Consider the following 22,459-nt stretch of genomic DNA (forward strand, 5'->3'; position numbering starts at 1 on the left):
GGGGGCGGCTGGGGGCTGGAGGCCTTGGGTAGTTTTCCAGGCAAGTTTGTGTTATTTAAGGCATGCACCAAGGTTTATTTTGGATTCACTTTTCATGCTAGAAATATTTAAGTACAGATGTTCTGACTATCCTATTCCTATTCCTGTGGGTAATATCGAACTGAGATCCCAGAGTGTGGGAGTCACGGCAAGCCAATGGCGTCCTGTGGACTCAAGCTTGGAGGGCAGGCATATTGGAGTAAGCAGCGCTCGTGCATTACCGCGCTTTGATCTGATGAATGTGGTGATGGATGCTGAATTTCATTTTTAATAAATGACTCAAAATGAAATGCAGAATATTATCAGACAGAGTTGCATAGAACAAAGTCTGATTTGTATTTGACTATGCTGATTGCAAAGAATATATTAATGTAATAAATTATTGACCTGCAGTGCAGGATGAGAAAAATCAGCCCAAGGCTGGATAGAAAGTATGACCCAATTCACTGATAATAGCTGCAACCTTTCTGCGGAGCTCCTCTCTATCCCTGCAGCTCCTACTCTTTCTGGTCCAATGTGGTCCAAATGAGTGCACACGATGAACACGGCTGCACCTGCCCCCACCTCCTTTGTCCTAACACTGTATGATTCTGTGATTGGTGCAAGATCTAAAGTGAAGTTCAGGGTTTGAAACCTGCTTTGATATGTTACTATAATAGTGTTTCTCCTTTGATGTCTCACCACACATATCTAACCCCACTGCTGCATGCATTTTTTTCTTATTCAGGGTTAGACATACACTATCCATGCAATACCAAACCCTTAACTGTTTCTATTCTGACTTTTTTGAGCAATGGTAAATGGACTGATTCTTATACAGCGCTTTTCTACTCTCCCGGAGTACTCAAAGCGCTCTATACAACATGCCTCATTCACCCAATCACGCCCACTCTTACAAGCACTTCTAAACTCAAGTGCAACTAATAAGCATTCACACTCCGATGGATGCATCGGAGGGCAATTTGGGGTTAGTATCTTGCCCAAGGATATTTGGCATGCAGACTGGAGGAGCCAGGAATCGAACCACCAACCTTCCAATCAGTAGCTGATCTGCTCTACCACCTGAGCCACAGCCACCCGAGCCACAGCCACCCCTATGGAAACATATCTGATACCAGAACAGAAGCATTAATAGCTTCAGCTTCCAGTGAAGTTCATACACACTGCAAAACAGATGCAAAAAAACTTAAAGCGAACGTACTTTGACAAGCTGGGCTCTGCCATGCGCTTCCATTTTAACAAATGCTACAAGTACTCCATCTAGTGGTGTAGAGTGGTGTAGGAGAAAAAAATATGTAAAACTGGGACCAGTTTGATGAAGCAAATTGAATTCTTTATTCACGCGTGCATTGATAAGACTCAGGTGTGTGAGTACAGTGGGAGCTAGCAAGCTAGCAACAAAAATTATAATTCACTTAACAGCATGGATACAAAATTGCAAAGTAATTGTGCCTGCAGCCCCACTTTACTGTTGTTCTTCAATGAATTCGATGCAATATCAGCTGCATCTCTTTACATATGAAAGAAGATCACATTGTGCTCATAAAATCTACTGTGACTGTCTGCATGAGAGATTGCTGCAGGGAACATCAGTGAGCATGTCAGTTCTTCCCCCCATTAATCAAGCTCATTTGCTTACCTCAACTGCCATAGTAAGATAAGTTCAGAGGCTGGTTTGCAGTTTGTCCACTGCACATCAGGAATGCAGGAGGAAGGGGGGCAGGACACTCAGGAAAACCCAGCGCTGTCCCTGGGTCTCATATTCCTTGCTGATAATCATCACACAGAAGCAGCTGTTCCCTGCTGCCTAACTGAAAACATGATTATCTACAACAATTCAGAAAGAAATGTAACACAAGCATATGTACGGAGGGTAGTAGGTTTCATAACTATTTTTCTAGCACTAAAAAAAAATGTGATTAACATGTTCATGCTGCTGCTTCAATGCTCTGTGGTGCAGCAAACATTTGGAAGACAATGAAGTCTAATCATAATCAAAATCTACAGTCTGATGAATCCTGAGTCCATTTATCCCAAACACACACAACAACACACAGTTCCATTGGTTGCTGAACCTAGAATAATCCACATTCTTCTCTCACACATTTTCAGACCTGCCTTCTACAAAGGGGGCATCGTAAATAAAAGCAGGCACAAGGCGTGCTATGACATGGTCACAGGAGTGGAGGTCATACCTGAGTCCTGACATATTCGCTCACCACCACAAGATGACATCAAACAGGCTCGCTCATGCATGTGGAATTTACTACATCCTTCCTCCACCCTCACCAAAACATTCTAATATGACATATATTCTCTATTAATGGCATTGCTATTATTACTAAACTTGTAGACTGGAGTGAAAGAACAGAGAAGGCCCAAGAGCAGTAAAGTGAGGGATCATGGCACTTGAGTTTCCATGTTTAAGGCAGATATTAGAGAAAGCACAATGTAGCTTGAGCGAGGACATTTGTTTGTCAATGTATTCATGGCCATTGATCAATTGTCATTGATCAGTGGTTGTTGATAAATGGTCATGACAATTTGCATATTAATGATCAAGAAACCGAACTCACAGCCCATTGCTCATCGGTGGTGCTAGTTTCAGTCCTTATGCAAATTTACTGTTTATAAGTTAGGGGAAAACTGCAGTCAGCTTAGAATAAAGAAGTCACTTGGATAAGTGACATAATGTTTCTCCTACTGAAAACACTACGTCCAGATGAATAGAATTAACTTTTTGGGATTTCCTTATCTGGACGATTGAGCATGCATCAAGACAATCCCATTGATGCAACCATCAGCAGGACTTATCAAACTCAAAGGGCTCACAGACGCAAAACATATAATTAATAACGCAATGTTCAAGGTTTAAAGTGGGCCAGAATGATCCAGAATGGCGTTTTTGTTGCAGATATCCATAAGTTGCAGTTGCAGTACTTCACCATCAAGCTAATGCTGCAGAAGAGGAGCGAGTAACGGGAGTAAAGTTTTTTAAGTGGCAGGTAATTTCAAATGGAACATTTCTACGAGCTTAACAAACATCAGCAACCACACAAACTGCAGTGGCAGTCTGTTGCACAGTGTGTCTGCTAGCTAAAGGTCCAGCTGCTATTTTAGAAAGAAGTTCATTCAGAGATGAAGAAAAAGAAAAAGCTGTATGAAAGACAGGACAGGAGAAGAAAAAGAGAGGTTATATTTAAAGGTAAGGATGCTCAGTGACATCAACTGGAAAGCTAAAGTTATATGATGGGAAGTTTTTCATATTGTGAAACATTCTTCAAAACAAACTAAGGTGTATACTCAGTGTTACTGAAAGGTTGCATGAAAATCCTTTGCAGTTGTGCAGGATAAACAGGTTAGTTTGCTGTACTGTGGTGACTTTACTGTAAAACACTATGTCAGACTGGTGCATAGCAGCTGTGGTAATTGTGGTCAGAGTTAGGGTATATAAAATATAGCAGAGATGAATTTGAATTTAAGCTGATAATGCTTGTAGTCATTCATTTAATTCCACCTTTGTAATAACTGTATACAGTCTAGTACATACGCAGCATAAACAGTATACTGTCAGTGTAGCGGATGGAAATCAATGAAGTTAGCCTGTGAATGATCCACTTACATCTTGTTGAATTCAGTTGTGTAAACCCATAAACAGCAGTAAACCTCAGAGTAGCAGCACAGGTCAGCTGATCACAGCCTGTACACAAAGAAAATCTGCTGTGATTCTTTTTCTCACGCTGAGCCACTACAACAGATCTTAGGGTTTCCCCGCCTGCCAAATCCCTCTTTAACCACTGACTGTAATTATTTTTCTGCTTAGGTGTGGGTGTGTGTATTTATGTATTTTTACCCAAGTATCTGTACTTCTACTTAAGTAAAGAATGTGTGTACTTAAAGTACAGTGTAAAGCTTGAAGAACAGTGTTGTTCAAATCCCCTCAGGAACTATTGGGTTATATGGGCGTCTACTCAATAAAACTATGCAGTTTAATTTTCCTCTATACAGTTTTAAAGTTATTAGACATTGGCCTTTTGCCTCGCTTGCATGTTGATGCAACTCTAATTAAAAAGAAACTGCTGTTTTGATATTTAAATCACTCTCAGTGTTGTCTAACATCACCTAACACGTCCTGTTAATGTTCACAGTGTGTTGCATGCCGAGGCATGTGTTATTTCTCCAGTAGTGGGGCTAATTACACTTTACTTTAGTTCATTAGTAGCTCAGGGCTACACTGAAACCCCATCTATGACTAATGCAGCAAAAGCTTTAAACAAATTAACCTCAGAATAACCATGCACAGCTCCCTTGTCCTTTGTAAGATGCAACACATATAAATAACATTTTTGCATGTTTTTTTTCTTACAAAATTTGCCTATCAGATCAGATCTCTGTGTGTTTCTGAAAGCTGAAATACCTCCATCTGCAGGCTCTTAGAAATATTACATCTTTTCCTGTCATGCCCTGTTTGGATTAAGCCTCGAGCCTTTAATTGCTGTGTTTGTGGGGCGGGCACTGAGAATGGTGTTAGCGTGGCCTTAGCCGTGTGATTTCACGGATTATAAATGCTGCCTTTCGCTTTGTTACACTTGCTTTCTATTTTGCGATTTTCCAATGCCTGTCAGAGCATATTGTAACTTGATCTCTGAAATCAAATGTGTTTATTTGCACATGTTGCACTGATCATTCACAAGGGCCTAGTTTCCGAATGGAACATTTAAACAAGACCTACAAATCAAACAAAAAGATGGAGGTAGCGAGGGGAAGTGGGGTTTTTTTGTGCTTCGTTTTGTAGGTAAAACACACAATTTTTCTTCAAAGATGTAGCGCTCTCTGAATAACAGTCCCAAGGGAGACAATGCTTAGGCACCGAAGGACCTGCTCTGAGACACAGTTTATGGTAACAAAGTTAACGTTTGGGGCTGGGTGACTTGTCATATTCATTAAATCTGAATATGTCCATCATAAGAACTGTTTTGACCCAGTTCTTCATCATTTTTAAGTGCAGGGTGTTGTGCTAGATTGAACCCTCCTGCAGACTGGCCCTGTACAGTAGACTAGCTGCTAAAACAGTCTTCAACAGACTACTTCTTCACATCAAGAGCTAACAAAAATGCTGGTATTTTTAAAAACTCCTTATTTGTTGTTCTTGACTGTTTCTAGCTGAAAAGTACTTTTACCTGTTTATAAACGCCGTTTACCCATTTACATGTTAATCTCTGTTTGTTTGTTGTAAACTGTTTGCCTTGCTTGCTGTCTTATGCAGACCAACCTCAGAGGGTAGAGAGCTCCAAGATGAAGTTATTGTTAGACATGTCACGCCGACAAGCGAAACATCGATTTCCCTTTGATTTTCCTTGCTGCTGTTGTAGTTGAATATTGTTAGCATTTATTCATGACGTGTGAGACTGACGATTTTGAAAAGTTATGACCCCGACGTGATTTGAACACGCAACCTTCTGATCTGGAGTCAGACGCGCTACCGTTGCGCCACGAGGTCCTCCATACTGTCGCAAGTATGAAAGCCAACTACAAACTGCTATATGTCCGTGTGGGCTATGCTAGGATTTTTATTTTATATATTATGAAATATAGGCGCAAACACCTGACTTTTGTGAACGCTTCACTCACACGCAGAACACGCGGGACAGCTGAATAACAGGCGCATTACAGGCGCCTCTACAGACACCCCTGCTGCTTTACTGAGAAATTCCAATTTCTGTCATTAAAGCCTGCGTCAGCACCATGGACAGCTGTTACCACAGCGACCGCACCTCTCGTGCGGTAGTCGTTAAAAAAAACAATGTGCGTGATGAACGCGCATGCGCGAGTTACATTTAAATGATTTCGATCAACAAGACCTTGAATTCTTTTATTCACGTATATTTTTAAGTCATTCATTCATGTGTAAGCACCTGTACCTGTATCTGCTACATAAATTTATGCCCACTTGAAATAAAAACACGTCACAAGGAAACGTCGTCGATACATTTTCCATTGATCTATTACCGCATTATATACTCCACAGGTGCGATTAAGAAAATAATCCGTTTCAGGTTCCCAGCATTTTACATGCCAACACGTGGTTTTCTGGGACATTTCGGTTAGAAAGAGCTATTGTTAATGCTACAAGTGATAACTTGCTTGTGTTCTTTTCTTTTTACCTTTATTTAGTTAGGAAGTCAAACTCTTGAGATTAAGAATCTCTTTTATAAACATAGGCAAGATCTGTTCCTGTCTGTACAAGTCACCTGTCTCATATGAGAAACCGCTGTTTCCAGCTCCCTGTGATCCTATCCTCAGTTTTCATCTGATCGCCACCTTTCACCCCTTATCAGTTCATCATATTAATGTTGAATCACTACTTGCAGCTGCTTAACAAAAATAGATAAGAAACATGGCAGGCTTCTTTTCCAGTGCTTTTGTGATGTATTGTTGATCTGCATATTTATGGCAGCTGATCGGTTTGAACAGTGTGTTTAAATAGTACACAACTAAACTAAAACAAGAAAACATTACCTGTAATTACATCTGTCCCCCTCACTGAAATGGAAACGCTACACAAATCTTTACATAAACCCATCTTTTTTTTTTATTCATTTATTTGACAAGCAGCAGGATCATGTTTGTCTTTATATTTGAAAGTAGATACAATAATCAGTATACCATTTTATTACAATGTTTTCCTAACTTTAATACATTTAACAAAGAAAAAAAATAAACACACAACAACGGCAAATGTGAGAAAAGAAAGCATTTCTTTTAAAAGTGTCTCCAATTTTTTATTTTTTCCTTTATTTTCTGTTGTAGTTTATCAGCTCTCTGCTCTCAAACAGCTACAGGCATTCTCTTTGACGCACACGTGCGTGGCACTGGTGATGTTGTAAACAGCTTAAAAATCAGAAAGTGGGCAGGGTTCGGGAGGAGAGCCTTATGAGTGATGATGACGTGACACGATGACTTTTCTTCTTTTCAAAGATGGAGGCACCGGTTTCGCTTTATTTTGCTGCACGGGGATCGGAGCAGACAGTCCAAAACCTAAAATGAATGAAGGAGTCCGTTTCGTGTTTTAAACCTGTTATCAGTCAGTCAGTCACAGAGGTGGGTGTTTCTGTGGCTCGACTCTTCTGCTTATGCGACGTAGCTGTACTCGTCTGCCGAGGTCTGGCTTCGCTCGATGTACTGCTTGTCGATGAGCACCTCGATGCACTTCTTGATCATGCTGATACTGGGGTTGAACCTGGCTTTGGACTGATTAATGACCTGGACACATGAAGTTTCATATGTAAGCAGAAATATAGATAATCTCAAACAGGTAACCATTTAAAAACACTTATGCTCATGCTAAATTTACTCCTCGGGCTTCCAACAGCCCTTCATTGCCAGCATCAATTCATTCAATCCAAGTAAATCCCTCTGACATTGACTTCAAAGACTTGTTGGCACGTACGTTTGTTTCCATCAACCTTTTTGAGACAAAAGCTTCTGCTCACCTCCTGGATGAGGGCATTGTGCCGGAGCACCTTGCGTGCTTTCATAATTCTCACTATAGCAGCTTGTAAATACATTTTGCGGTCCTCGTCTACAGCACTCCTCGTCTGCTCCATCTCCTAAACATGAGACAATTCAGGGGGCACATTTTTAAATGTCAAACACACATGTATTAGACACTGCTCAGTTATCACATAACAAAGCACAGAGACAGATCAAAATCTATTTGCCTGACCTGTGGTGTGTCTTTCTGCATTGATGTTGTGATCTTGAACTTTGTCCTTTTACTAGTGAAACTCATATTTAGTGAAAACGTCGACTCGGTTTCAATCTCCTCCTGTGAGAAGAGGGAAAGCATTCTGGATTTAAAACACTTTTGGTGCTTAATGGAATATTAGCTGAGCTTTGGGATCCACGCAATCCCACATGAAAGCTGACACCTTTTGTGAGTCGTGGTTGAGCATTTTGACGTCCAGCAGGGACTTTATTGTTTTCTGTAGCTCCTTCTCGTTCATCTGCGTGCCATCCTGCAGCTCCTTATAGGTCACTGTTTGGCTGTTGTTGAAGGCCAGCAGCACAGCCATCTGGTAGGTGGTCACCATGGCAACGTAGGGCTTGGATAGATAGTTCATCTTTACTTCACCTGTGCAGGAAACAAATTACATTTGCATTTGTCAGTTAGCATGAGTCCAGCTCACTGCCCATTACTACCTTCTTTCACCTCTGTGCATCCTTGCCCTGCATCCTCAACTGCTTATCTCACTAGAAGTTTGTGTCGAAGATTTCTCCAAACCATAATGATGCAACTTCTGGCATGAGACACCCATTTGCAGGTCCCATCTTAGTCTGCTCAAACTAATTTCATGGTACCACAAATGATAAAAAAAAGTCTACATGTGTTAAACAGGCTTTTTAACTGCACACTGGACAAAACCTAAACACGTTCTCAGCACAAACATAGGTCCCTCGACCTTACAGCAGCACAGAACCAGATATATGGGATTCAACTTTAATCTCAAAATGCTAAGAGGAGCTAAAGTTTGAGAGCTAAATATGTTCTTCAGAGATTATTACATACCACAAACATCTCTCAAGTGGAGAGTGATAACTTTAAAATGATTATCCATCATCTTGACCCAGAATGGGTCATGGTCTGAGAGCATATGGAACCTGTCTGAAGTGAACTCTTGTTAAATAACTGATAAATCTGTTTACTGATGTCTATATGGGTGTGTTCCTGTGACTATACAGCGATCAGGCATAACATTATGAGCACTAATAGGTGAGGTGAGTAACACTTATTTTCTCTTCATCATGGCACCTGTTAGTGGGTGGGATATATTAGGAAACAAGTGAACATTTTGTCCTCAGAGTTGATGTTTTACAAGTGGTCCAAGGAAGAAACAATAGTGAACCAGAGACAGAATCAATCGCGGCCAAGGCTCATTGATGCAAGTGGTGAGCCAAGGCTGGTGTGGTCCGATCCAATAAGTAAGCTACTGTCGCTCAAATGATTGGTTCAAGAATGGCTTGTGGAACACAACAATGAGTTTGAGATGTTGGCTTGGTCCAGATCTCAATCCAATCGAGTATTCGTGGGATGTGCTGGACAAACAAGTCAGATCCAATGAGGCCCCACCTCACAGGACTTAAAGGATCTGTTGCTAACATCTTGGTGCAGGTACCACAGCACACCTTCAGGGATCTAGTAAAGTCTATGCCTCGATAGGTTAGAGCTGTTTTGGCATCAAAAAGACACAATATTAGGCAGGTGGGCATAATGTTGTGCCTGATGGGTGTACACAGGATGGAACTTTACTTTATATTAACTATCAAAATATAGGAGCCAATACACTAAACTCTGGCTTCAAGGATTATTTGTCATCTAATGTACAATCAAATCACTGCTATGTTAAAGGGATGTTTTCATGTAACAGTGACTCATGTTTGACGGAATCACTTTAATGGATTGAAAAAGAAAGTAAAGTTACAGATTCCGTGTACGATCCTAATGATGTATGCATCATTTTTACACATGTATGTCCCACTTCCAGGGAAACAAATCCCTGACTTACAAAAACATATAGTTTTGTCCTTCATAACAGTACTCCTGTTGCTGTTACGCTTCCTGTTTGTGCAGAAAACGGAGCCTTGTTATACTCGCATCTTGCATAATTCTTGTGTATTTCTGTTACCTGTGCAGAGATAGTGCAGCCAGGTCAACTTTCTCCCACTGAAGTGCTGATTATAGAACAACTCAAACTGAAAAGGGAAGGTGAAAACAAGGTTAGTCCAACAATGTGCTCCTTTGATCAGCATCATTCTTTGAGCATTATGCAGCGCTCCTCACCATCTGCACGCTCTTCTCTAGTTCTTGAGGGATGGCGAATGTGGAGGAGGGGACGTGTGTGAGAGGCCAGGCTCCAGCCTGCCAAGCGAGAGCATACACCACAACATTACAGATTAAAATGTGGGACACAGGCTGAAGTTTCACTGTGAAGCCTTTGTGTTTACATGGAGATAACTGACCTGTAATACATAGATCTGGAAGCTGATTCCCAGGTCCACCACCGTCTCCTGTGTCTTGATGAAATTGTTGAACTTGTTGTTGAGGTCAGCACTCACGCTCATGTCTGTGTACATTCTGTGGAGTTTGCTGGTGAACTCATAGCCACAAGCTTGCTGCAGGGTTAAGTAGTAGTATGAGCAGGGGTGTAGTAAAGAAGGTAAATGATAAGCAAAACAGAGAACCTTAGGTGTCTCATACATCACAAGTCAGCTGTGGATTTACCTTAAGTTTGTTGATCATGGCTTCTTCTGAATCCATTGACAACGATAAACCATGTATTAATCGCTTTGCTAGCATTCTAGCGTAAAACTGCAGAAAAAAAAGAGAGAAAAACAATGTATATTTTGGGACAATTGAAGATACTAAAAATGAACACCACTATTTTCAGCTCAAAACCAAACTCCAGGGCTGAGTTGGTTTGTCAAAATGTGACAACAGTTTTTTCCCTTTTCTAATACGCCTTCTTGTTACCTTTTGAAAAATGTCCTTGTCATCTATGTACTTGAACACTGTGATGAAGCTGGTCAGCTTGTCCTCCACTTCATTTTCTGTCATTCCCTTTGCAGACTTTTTCAGTAGATTGTCACAGTATTTCGCCAGCTGGACAGATACACAAGGAGGGACATGACCTGGTCAAGGCATGGGGTACAGCACTGCGTGATGCTCTGTGTGTGTGTGTCTGTGTGCGTACTCACGAGTTCAGGGGCTTTGCAGATGGACTTGGGCTCCCTGAAGTTAACCACAGACGTCAAAGCCTGAGAAAGAGACATCAAATAAACACAGGCTGTCAAATAACTTGAATTGTGAGAGAAATGAAAATAAACTCATACTTGTACATTCATTAAGACCGTGAGGAGTTTGATACCTTATCGAGGGCACTCATGAAGTGCTGATCTCCATTTAGAACTGTGTTAATGAGCTGAACAAATTTACTGTGAACCTCTAGCACTGATTCCACAAACAGGGTTGGCATCTAGGGAGGGGTAGCAGGACACAGACAAAGCAGAATAAGTAACAGACATTTTTAATGACAGAGAAAAAACAAACTTAAAAAAAAATGCTAAAAACAATGGACAGCTAAAAATGTAAATGTAATGAAGTTATTTAAGGGAAAAAGTGGGATCATGTATGTCAACATCAAATTATCATCATTTGCAATAATATTGATAGCAACAGTGCCATCTTAGCCTCCTCCAGCACAACTTCACACAGCACTGCTGCAGTCAGGCACACAGATCCTCCCCTTAAAACCAGCTAAAGTAGTTAAAATTCAAAAAACACTGATCGACAGTTCCAGCTCCTGTTTCAGCAACAATGAATTAGTTAGCAGTTAGTTAAATAGTTAGCATAAATGTTAACCTGGCCAGCTCACATGTTAAAATTAGCCATTTAACTATTACTAATTACTTGACAGTCACGTTAGCCAGTTGTTATCATTAACGTAGAAGCTAGTAGACTATAGTTAGATAAAAGAAATAATTATTGCAGGCTGAAGGGGTCAAAGATTGAATATTGAGCTGTGACAGAAAGGATTATGGACACCTGAAGAACCAGGCGAGTAGTGTGGCAACTGTAGCTCAACTGAGCAGAGAGCCCAGAGTGTGGAGAACTAATCCGAGCAAATAAAGACAGAAACTGGAGCAGGGCAGCCAAATCAGATGGTTTCAGTGCTAGAGAGCAGAGCTGAGGACGTAAAGAGCTGTGGACTGAGGTGGAGCAGTGTGAACGCTGGGTGGCAGAGAGCTTACAGTCAGATGTTGGCAAGATAATAATAATAATAATAATAATAATAATAATAATAATAATGCATTGGATTTATATAGCGCTTTTCAAGGCACCCAAAGCGCTTTACAATGACCAACTTTAATTTTTCTACTTTCACAATAATTTATTAAAATGTGTTTCTTATGTTGTTGTAGCCATCTTTAAAATTCTTCGTTGTTTTATCATAACTAAGACACGCACTTTATCCAAAGTTCACTTTTACATAATGTTGAAACTGGTACTGGTATGGAGTTTGAAATCCTAGTATTGTAAAACACATGTATGCCCTCATACATATTAGTGACAATCTGGTTACTAACAAGTCAAATATACAATTTAATTGAGCTTTAGGGCGACAAGCTTACTGTACTTTAAACCAAAGCATTTTTTAAGCAAGCAGTTTCTCATTGGAATGTCTTAGCTAATTACAGCGCTTCAGCTTTCATTTGCATAACATGCTTCAACCTCAGCATGTGTAGTTTTCAGTTTGAAGGTTTTAGTTTTGTTTATATACTTGATTCTTTACCTCATAAATAATGTAACAGTCCTTGGTGATCTGGTAATTTGCCACTAGTTAGGGTAGCACAATTCCTAAAGAAACATCTAAAGGTACATCCACAGAGGAAGAGATGGTTGACCACTACCAGGTATTCTAGACTAGTTTCCCTTTGATGCACTTTCCAATTTTTTTTATATGTCAATCAACTCCCTCTTTGCTGTCATTGGCAATTGCTTGGGTGGCTTGTATGTACAAATAGAGACAGGCATACGAAGGCAGACAGGTGTAATACTAACATTTTCCTGAGAGAGGTTACTGGTTCCTCGGATACCCTCATTGTGGATATGGACTTGCAACTCCTGGATCATATGCGGCAACCCATTAGACACGGCCCGCAACAGGGTGTACATGTTGGCCATGTCTGGATAAAATGACAAAACGCCACACAACATTTTCACATTACAAGTGCGTACTTTGTGAGAGTGTATATAATTAATTTGGCGATAAATGCTGTCATCGAGCCATAAAAAACAAAACAAACAAACAAAAAAACCACAAGCGGACGAACCATCTTTCTTCTCCTGCCGAATGATGTTCTGGCACTCCCCGTGTAGGAACTGCAGATGATCTGCCACCATCCTCTGCTGGCATTCGTGGATGACTTTGGCGTAGGAGCTGGGGTGCAGGTACTTCCGACATCTCACTTCTTCATCTTTCAACCGTGCCAACACCTGCCAGAAAAGAAAGATGTGATCAAAAGGGCAGGTGACTTACTATTGGTAGCTTGGTTTCAAATCAAATACAGAAGAAACCATTTGTAGGTCCATGATTATCAGCACTTTAAAAAAGGAGATTGGTTTTATAACTGTACACTGTTATATTTTACAGGAAAAAATAAAGATACACCTATACACTTAATGGCAAAACAAACATCTTAATCTGAAACACTGCGCCACTTCTTAAAAGGCGTTATAAAGCTCTTTCAGGAAACACAAGTAGCCAATAACAGAAGGACAAACAACACTTTTTCCTACACATAGTTGTAAACTGGGTCAGATAAGGAAGCACAAGGACACTCTATAGTACTATAGAGTCTGCTGCTGCTCTTTCATAGTCATATCATATATTGATCTGTATATTAAGTGAAAGATCAAATGGGAAGGCTTGACCTTGATGATGACCCTGTTTACAGGCTCAAGGCATAAATCTACAGCATAAATGTGATTACTGCCACAGTGACTGAATGAGAGAGAAAGGGTGTCATAGTAGCTCACACGGCCCAGGAAATCCTGGTATCAGCTTTAGTGATTTAATGATATAGCTAATATTCAGATTAAAACTCTTATGTCACCAGACTGACAGGAACTGATGACTTGATATGAACAACCTGTGGATGGTGGTGCACACACATACACGCAATCATTTATAGAAAGATGCAGTGATAGTCATTAGAAATCCAAGAGTGACTAAAACCAAACCAACTGAGCTTCATTTTGACTTCTTAAACACAAGAAAGCTCAACAATGTCAAGACGTTTAAAGCGAGGCTCAACTACAGGAGCTTGTACGCTCATGTTCATCCTGGAACACATCCAGCATTCACATACTTTTATTATCTGTTATCTTAGCTTACCTTCTCCATATACTGTGAACAGTTGGATTCCTGCAGTAGATTGGAGGCTTCCTGTTTGTAATACTCTCCTGTTTTGGTCAGAAATGGCCCTTCAAAGATTTCCTGATAAAACTGCAGCATAGGAAGAGAACATGGCATGCACAGGATTTATCATTTAATATGTATACACTGGTCTATATGAAAGGCTGCTTTGTACTCCATGGATAACACAAAACTAGTGGTCTTCATGGGTGTGAAAGTTGGCTACATTGTTCGTATGGTGCAGAAAACATATGAATCCTAAAAAAAACAAACAAACAAAAACAAACAAACAAACAAAACAAAAACAAAACAAAACTGTGGGAATTGGATGGCTGAGCTGTTATCTGTTGCCTCACCTTTAGTGGAAACTTCTTCTTGTACTGTTCAACATGAACAAAGGAGTTGATGACCCCATGGATTACCTTCTGGTTGGGATTCTCACCGCAACGATCACTGTGAGAGAAGGGGAAGGTTTTTTGAAATGTTTAACTAAATTGCCTTGAGCTGAAATTATTAGCAGGGTGGGATCTCATTTTTTTCCCTTAGCATATGGTAAATAGTTCATAAATAGTTCATGGATCCAGACTAAGGATGCCAATCCAGTACTTGAGTTGTTTTCTTTTCTTAGTTAACTTTCAGTTAGTGAGGTAGAGTTGCTCATTTCAGTTTAGTTTATACTATTTTGAAATGTTTAGTGTCCATGTTAGTTTTAGTCATCTGTTTAATCGTTAAAACATGGAGGGTATTTTTAAGGGGAAAGACTTATGAAACACAGAACAAGTATTACAACACTAACAAAACTATGTGGAAGCAACTGACTCATGCAGCCGTGGCCAGAAGTTTACCTACACTCACCATAAGCATGAATGTCATGGCAATTTGGGGCTTTTAATGATTTCATCGAAGAGTTCATTTTCCAGGATGGAATGACTGTACAGTACACAACTTTAATGACTTTCAAAACTAAGAGGTGCACAAGTTTGAATTTATTTGGGATTTTCTCTAATTCACACATGGTGGAATATATGCACACATTCACTTAAATATTTTATAAAATGGTGCTGTGCTTTCTAGTTAGCGATTGAGCACAATTGACTAGAACGTGCAGTTTTTTCTTCTTTCTTTCTCAGACTGCTGGCTTATTTTTGGTTCCTCGGGTATTAAAAAGTAGAATGGGAGGCAGAGTCTTCCCTCTTCTGTGGAACCAGCTCCCAGTTTGAATTCGGGAGACAGACACTCTCTTTGCTTTTAAAATTAAACTTAATACTTTCCTTTTTGATAATGCTATAATCAAATATAATGCAATAGTTAGGGCTGGATAAGGTGACCCTGAACCCTCCCTTAGATGCTTGAGGCTTCCCATGATGCACTCTTTTCATTTTTCATGTGTCTATGCACCAATCGTCTTTTGTCCCATCTCCCTCCCTTTACTCCCAACTGGTCATGGCAGATGGCTGCCCCTCCCTGAGCCTGGTTCTGTCTGAGGTTTCTTCCAGTTAAAAGGGAGTTTCTCCATTTCCCACTGTTGAGGGTTTTCACTGTATTATTGTAGGATCTTTACCTTACAACATTAAAGGGCCTTGAGGCACCAGATGAAGTGATTTGATGGTATATAAATAAAACTAAATTGATATGAAATAAAAAGCCGGGACTGTGTCAGGAAACCAACAAACTAAATTGAAGTCTCTGAATTCTGCCAAAAAGAGTGATCAGAATCCAGCCAGAATCACGTCAGAAGCTTGGCAATGTTGCTGACGGCTACCAAAAGCATCAGGCTGAGGTGCAACTTGCTGAGGGACATTTACCTAATATTAGTGCAGGTGTATGTATGTATGTATGTATGTATGTATGTATTTCAGCCTGTACGTATATTTTTGGAGAAAATCCAAAATAAATTCAAACTTGTGCACCCATTTCTTATTGTTTTTATAAGTCAGTAAACATGTATGCCTTACAATACTTCAATAAAAGATTGTCATTAAAGATCTGCACTAAAATCTTCACATTTTACAAACTTCCCCAAAAGACAGTTACTCTATATAGGAACTGGAAGACAGCCATAACAGTAACTGAACTCAAGGCCAAATGATGGAATAGATGACAGCAAAAATATTTACAACAGGCTGTTTTTTGGCAAAAAAATAAAAAATAAAATAAAATAAAATTTTAGAAAAGAAATTAGAATAAACATACTTTTTGATTTCATTTAGTAACATCCGGATGAGGACAGCCTGAAGTGGCTCGATCATTAGCTTCCTCCACATATCTAATGCCAACTGCAAAGAAAAACAAAAAGACAGCATATTAGTTCTGCTTCAGTACAGACAAATCCTACATCTAGAAGGGCAGTGAAAGGAGAAATGTAGGCCTATGCAACAGAACACTGATACTGAATCCCGCCAATCTGTCCATTATAAGCACTCCCCTTATCTCCATCTAATATAATCCCAGCGCCCATTGAAAAATGGATGTGCAGCAAAGCTTTTTATGCCGATGCTTAGTACCTCTCCGATCTCCATAAGTGGCTCATTCATGTCCACTCCCCCGTAGCCATACTGCAGGTCAGCTTCTGTTAGTTTGTTCTTCTTGATGAACTGAGTGTTGAGGTACCTGAACAATGTGGGGAGATATTCAAGATGTTCAATGCATTGCAAAAATTGGAAGGAGGAGTAAACACAGGCCTCGTGTTTTCTGAAGAAACACTAAATTGCTCCTGACAAATGCATCCCGTTTTCATTTACTCATAGACGCTGTGTGTTACTGGTATTGTTTGGTTAACCTCTTGGTTACCCCTTGGTTGTGATATTGAAACACAATATCCAGACCGTAATCAATGCTCCCATTATATTTTGTAAAAGCTTTTTTAGTCTAGTTGCACTTTCATTCAAATTAATGTCTCTGATTATGCAGAACAGCTTTTAAGACACCTGTAAATTGTGTGACAAATGGGTTCATGTTTTAGGCAGAATATTAATTCCAAGAACTGATACTTAAATACGAAAATAATGACAAGAAAAAGATTTTAAAAAGCGTATCAACACTAGTCAAACACATGAATAATGCTTGGTGGTCTCACATAACAGGATATGCTCAGAAAGATTTGTTTGTTTATCTATGGATCTGCTCTTTGGATCTGTTAACAAACATTCACAGTGATGAAGTTAAAGAAATCCAGATGCAGATCCTCAGGCAGTGTCCACTGCCCTTTACATTTCAGACACTGAAGCTGAGCTTCATTTACTTGTTCAGCCAATTTGCTGTGACTGAAAAACACCAAAAAAGAAGAAGAAAAGAACTGAAAAACTGTAGATTAAGTAATTAAACTACAACCAAAGCAGCAATAGTACTTTGTGTAAAGTCAAAAGTTTTTGAATTTTTCCACAATTTGTTCAAAATTGTTTTGGGGAATGCTAAAATATTAACAAAGTGTTGGTCTTTTTACTATGCCTATTCACATTTTCATTACCCAACTGTATCATCTACTCTTACTGGTAGCGGTTTATAACAGATAAATTGAGTATTGAACAAAAATCAGTTTGCCCTTGTGTTCTGTAATGTCTATGAGAAGAACATGTTAACATTAAATGAATCAGTAATAGTCCAGAGTTAACACTTACATCAGTGGAAATGTTTTATTTATTTATTTATTTACCAAGTAGTACCAACCACTGCTACACGGATGTCTCAGTTTGTAGTATAACTAATTTATATGACAGATAATCAAATTCTGAATGCATTTGCTGTGAGGGAGGATTCATATGTATACGCTGCTTCAGGGAAATTACTCACCATAATGTTAATTTATTATTCATTTTGATGTAAATCGATAAGCTGGACAAGCAGCTACATCACTCTTTCATTACTCAAAATGATTTGACTAGCTGGCCACAAGCACTTGAAGTGCTGAACTTTTCTCAACGTTTCAGCACTAGCGAAGCCACAAGTCAGTCAGGAAGCTGAATGGGAGGAAGGAGGACTGTAGCCTGAGTTGCATACAGTGTTGGGGAGTAACGGAATACATGTACCGCCGTTATGTATTTAAAATACAAAATATGAGTAACTGTATTCAGTTACAGTTACCGTTTAAAAAGGTGGTATTTAGAATACAGTTACTTTGTTGAAATAAATGGATTACACCAGCGGTCCCCAACCTTTTTTGCGCCACGGACCGGTTTATGCCCGACAATATTTTCACGGACCGGCAATGAGGTGTCGCGGATGAATACAACAAAATAAAACTAGTGCCGGTACCGAAAAAAAGAAGATTTATTCATAACACACGTGAAAAGACCCAGGAAAACCGAGTTAACGATAAAAACGATAACAAAATAACGTTGAAAACCGATAAAAACCCTGAAAACCATACATTTCACACCTGAGCCTCAACTCTCGCGGCCCAGTACCAAACGACTCACGGACCGGTACCGGTCCGAGGCCCGGGGGTTGGGGACCGCTGGATTACACGGCGGTATTTTCCTGTTTCATATTGTGGCGGGTCAGGACTGATGGGGTTTTGTTTGACAGCTACGTTCTGTTGTTCCAGGCAGCAGCGTTACAGTTGCCATGGTTACAGGGTGACGCGCTCTCTCTGCGACTGTGTGTTTCCTGGGTGAGAGAGCGCCTTTTTGTTGTTGTTGTTGTTGTGCAAAGCTAATAGGCAGAATGCTACAGGCATAGCTCTAAAGAATGTAGCATCATGGGCAGTGTAGTCCGTGCTGCAGGGAGAATGGGCTGCCATACCCGTTATGTGTCTGTGAACGCGAGGAGGGAGTAAAAGGACAGTAGAAAAGTACAAGCTGTCATCGAGCAGAAACGGAAGCTGGACGCATGTAAATATAATAATAACCACTGCAGCCAAGAAGAGTGCCTGACGAGCCCAGCTGTAAGTAAGCTATTAAGACTCGACTGTACACTGTGTTCGTGTTTTCCTCCGAAACAATAAGTTCCGTTGGAGCAGTCTTTCAATGCCTCTCTCTGTCTCTCACCTCTCTCTGTCTCTCGCAAGCAAAGTTGACCCACACAACAAAGTAAAGCTATTTTTCGGCTACGAGCCCGACACGGAACCCGACGCGTTAGCCAGAGGTCCCTTTACTACGGTTCGGAGCAGCGGATCTTCAGTAACATAATTAAATCACACAGCATTAGTACATTCACGTAGTTGTAAAAAGCATGATAATATATTAAGTAATCCAAAGTATTCAGAATACGTTACTCTCATTGAGTAACGTAATGGAATACGTTACAAAATACATTTTGGGGCATGTAATATGTAATCTGTAGTGGAATACATTTTAAAAGTAACCTTCCCAACACTGGTTGCGTACAAGTGAATGAATCCTTAGTATTTGACAAACAAAGCAAAAACCAAGTTAGCACAGCAGGAGAGCTTCCAGACAAACTGACACCTTTCTGCTTTCAAGCTCTAATCCATGATGGCTAATTTAGTCCACCTTAAACAGCACATAGCTATTATATTATATATTATATTTCACAGCTGTGCAGCCTGCCTGTGACATTCAGCCTGATTTCTCTCATTCACTCAGACTGTAAGTCAACCTGCCAATATACCAGCTAGTGTAGAGTACCACTAACTGCTGGAGAGCCGAAATGTAGAAATAAAATAGTCATTATTGCTGATGTTGTTTTTTTTATATATATATATATATATATATATATATATATATATATATACACACACACACACACACACACACACATATATATACATATATATACATATATATATATATATTTTGGGGTATTTTTGTTGCTTTGATTATAACAGGATAGTTCAGAGTTGCCAGGAAAGCTGAGAAAGAGAGAGAGGATGAGAAGACGCACAGCAAATGGCCCGAGGTGGATTTGAACCCAGAACTCTGCAGTAGTCTTAGCTCATCAGTCGCCTGCTCAATCCAGCAAGCTAAACTAACAACTTAACTAAGTCAGTTCTGATTCAGTCCAAACTGAACGCAACTACACATGTATTTCACAAATGGATGTGTTAGGAATAATAAGCATCTCTCTTCTATGCTAAGAACTGAAGAAATTCACTACTAAAGCCAAGCGCCTTACTTTCTTCTCTCTTGCTTGGACCGACATAAATTACAAAAGCATATGTATGCACAGGGAGTCTGGTGGGTAGCACACATAAAAATAGATCTAAGAGCTCTACAGGGGAGTATTGATTTAGAGTGAATAAAGACACACCGAAAGCCTCTTGGCACCTCATACAACAACATTCAAAGTAATATTTTAAGGGACAAAAACTAAAGGCAGGAATACTGAGCCTTGTAAAGGAACAGAATTAGTACACTTTGCATTAAGGAACGCTAAACAAACAAGTGGACTTGACAATCACAGAAGCCTGGGTGAACTCGTGCCTTCAGTTAAAAGTGAATGTGAAAAACCAACTACAGACATGTTTATGGTTTGAATCTGGAAACCTCTAACAACACAGGCTGTCCAATCATTGTGTTTATAGATAAAAAGAAAAAAAAAGGCTGGAGTAAATGGTGTAAAACAACTCTGTGACTCACTAACATCAAATTGAAACTGAAATTACAAACACACAAAAAAAAGCAGAAATGTTACCTGTACAAGCAGTCCATGTAGTCGGCTCCTTTACTGTACTCATCCCAGTATCTGTGGTACATCACTAAAACCTTCTCCTCTGATTCCAGAACTTTCTGAAATACACACACAAGCGTGGCAGCTTTAGAGGAAATGCGATGTGATAAGCAAAGAAAAAGCACAGAAGAACTTTTGCTTACCTTGTACAACTGACGAACATGGTTCTCAAGAAAGATTTTGGTCTCTGTGTATAACTTTTCACCTAAAGGCTCTGGGTATGCAACGCACAGGGCATAGATGTCACTGGTGACAATGTTCAGGAATAATGTGAGGGATGTAAATATACACACATTAGCTATTAAAAATGAATAAACACAAATGTATTTTACAATGACAACAATGCTTTGGCAAATCTGTATTTACACTCAAACCCTGTGCTGAAACTTAAAAAAAAAATCTCATGTTGCAGGTTAAATTGGTTAAACATGAAGCGAGCTGGTAAAGGATACGAGAACCTATCATTCCATGTGGCTCTCTCCACATAGTCGAGCATCACCACAGCCTTGATCGTTGTCAGTAACTTGTTCCATGTCTCGTCAAAATTTACCATCCGTGGCTTTAAGGACATTGTACAGTTTTGTACTCTTTTAGCCTAAGAGAACGACAGAAAAAATGCACATGAAAAGAGGAGTGTGCAAAGAGATTTTAAAAAGGAACAAATAAAGGGCTTAGTTCCTGGCTTTCGTTTCTTCATTAATGATGCAACTGTGTAGTTTGCTTTATATAAGACAGTAACAGTCAACTCAGCCTCAGTAGCATTGGCAACACAAAAGAAACCATGGCAAGGTGTATTCTTTCGATTGTTTATTTTTACATCCACATGAACCATAATACAAATACGAAAACAGCATTACTCTTAAGGCAAAAATTATATGTAGACAAACAGAAATGAGTGTAACACCATCAGCCATCAGTTTGGCAGCAACAGATGAGATCAACAGAATAGACAAGTTCACTGTGTCATTATTAACGGTCAAACTTGAACACACTGGTGTCAGCATCACTTAGCAGACATGCTTACGCACGTTACCTAGCAATATTAGTACCAGCTTCTAGGTGTGCGCCGGTACCATCACAGATTACATGACCAGAAGGTGAAAACTGGGCCCAGTGTTATTTCTTGTCATTCATATCACTTAATTTCACGTCACAGAAAACACCGCTACATCATCAGCCACTTCACATTTACAGATGCCCGACATACAACACGAAGCGTTATTAATAAACATTCCTCTCGCAGTCGCGATTAACGTAGCTAAGTTAAGGTTACTAGCTAGCGGAATGCCAATCCCAAAATAGGATGGCGAGCTAAAAGGCTAACTAGCTTCTAGCAAGCTAACTTCTTCCTGCTCAAGTCCGCACAGTTTTGGGGAATCAGCTAGCAGTCGGCTAGCAGCAAGCTAACAGTAGCTCAGCTATCGCTAGCAAAACTGTCATCTTCTTCACAATTTTCCCACATTTACACTGACAGCTCGGCAGAACACGGTGCTGCTGTTAAACAAAACAGTTCACTAAGGTCGAGCGAGGACTCCTGGATAGTACTTACCTCTGTACAGTAATTACTTGTTATAAAACTCCGATTTCTCCGCTGTCACAGGCTTGATTTGTCTCACTTACAGGTCTTCCCTACCTCTTGGATTATACCATTTTGTTAGATGCCGATGTATTATCGAGACGGGTAATAGTCATAAAATATACTGTTGCCATTTCCTGTAGTTACTTGCATTTAATAATAGTTTAATATTTTAAATAATTTATTCCAAATATGTTTGTAATGATAAGAATAAACCCCTTAAATCAACATCACGAGGACA

General features: G+C 39.8%; 1 protein-coding gene and 1 non-coding gene across 2 annotated transcripts; both read right to left on the reverse strand.

The window, feature by feature from the left end:
* Positions 1–5,467: 5,467 nt before the first annotated feature.
* On the reverse strand, positions 5,468–5,539 carry trnaw-cca. The gene has a single exon. It is a non-coding gene; the product is annotated as a tRNA-Trp (tRNA).
* A 1,084-nt stretch (positions 5,540–6,623) lies between these two features.
* Positions 6,624–22,324, reverse strand: cul2 (cullin 2). Its single transcript, XM_031728345.2, has 21 exons — positions 22,192–22,324; positions 21,095–21,237; positions 20,786–20,888; positions 20,607–20,701; positions 16,520–16,625; positions 16,209–16,291; positions 14,372–14,468; positions 13,995–14,105; positions 12,931–13,093; positions 12,659–12,783; positions 10,965–11,072; positions 10,795–10,854; positions 10,571–10,699; positions 10,322–10,408; positions 10,060–10,212; positions 9,881–9,958; positions 9,726–9,792; positions 7,971–8,173; positions 7,766–7,867; positions 7,533–7,649; positions 6,624–7,302 (listed from the first exon to the last, which is right to left on the reverse strand). Exons 2-21 carry the CDS (start codon positions 21,211–21,213, stop codon positions 7,171–7,173), a joined length of 2,238 nt encoding a protein of 745 aa, XP_031584205.1. The 5' UTR covers positions 21,214–21,237; positions 22,192–22,324; the 3' UTR covers positions 6,624–7,170.
* Between the last annotated feature and the right edge of the window lie 135 nt (positions 22,325–22,459).

Source organism: Oreochromis aureus, linkage group 9, assembly GCF_013358895.1.
Source record: "Oreochromis aureus strain Israel breed Guangdong linkage group 9, ZZ_aureus, whole genome shotgun sequence".
Classification (NCBI taxonomy): Eukaryota; Metazoa; Chordata; class Actinopteri; order Cichliformes; family Cichlidae; genus Oreochromis; species Oreochromis aureus.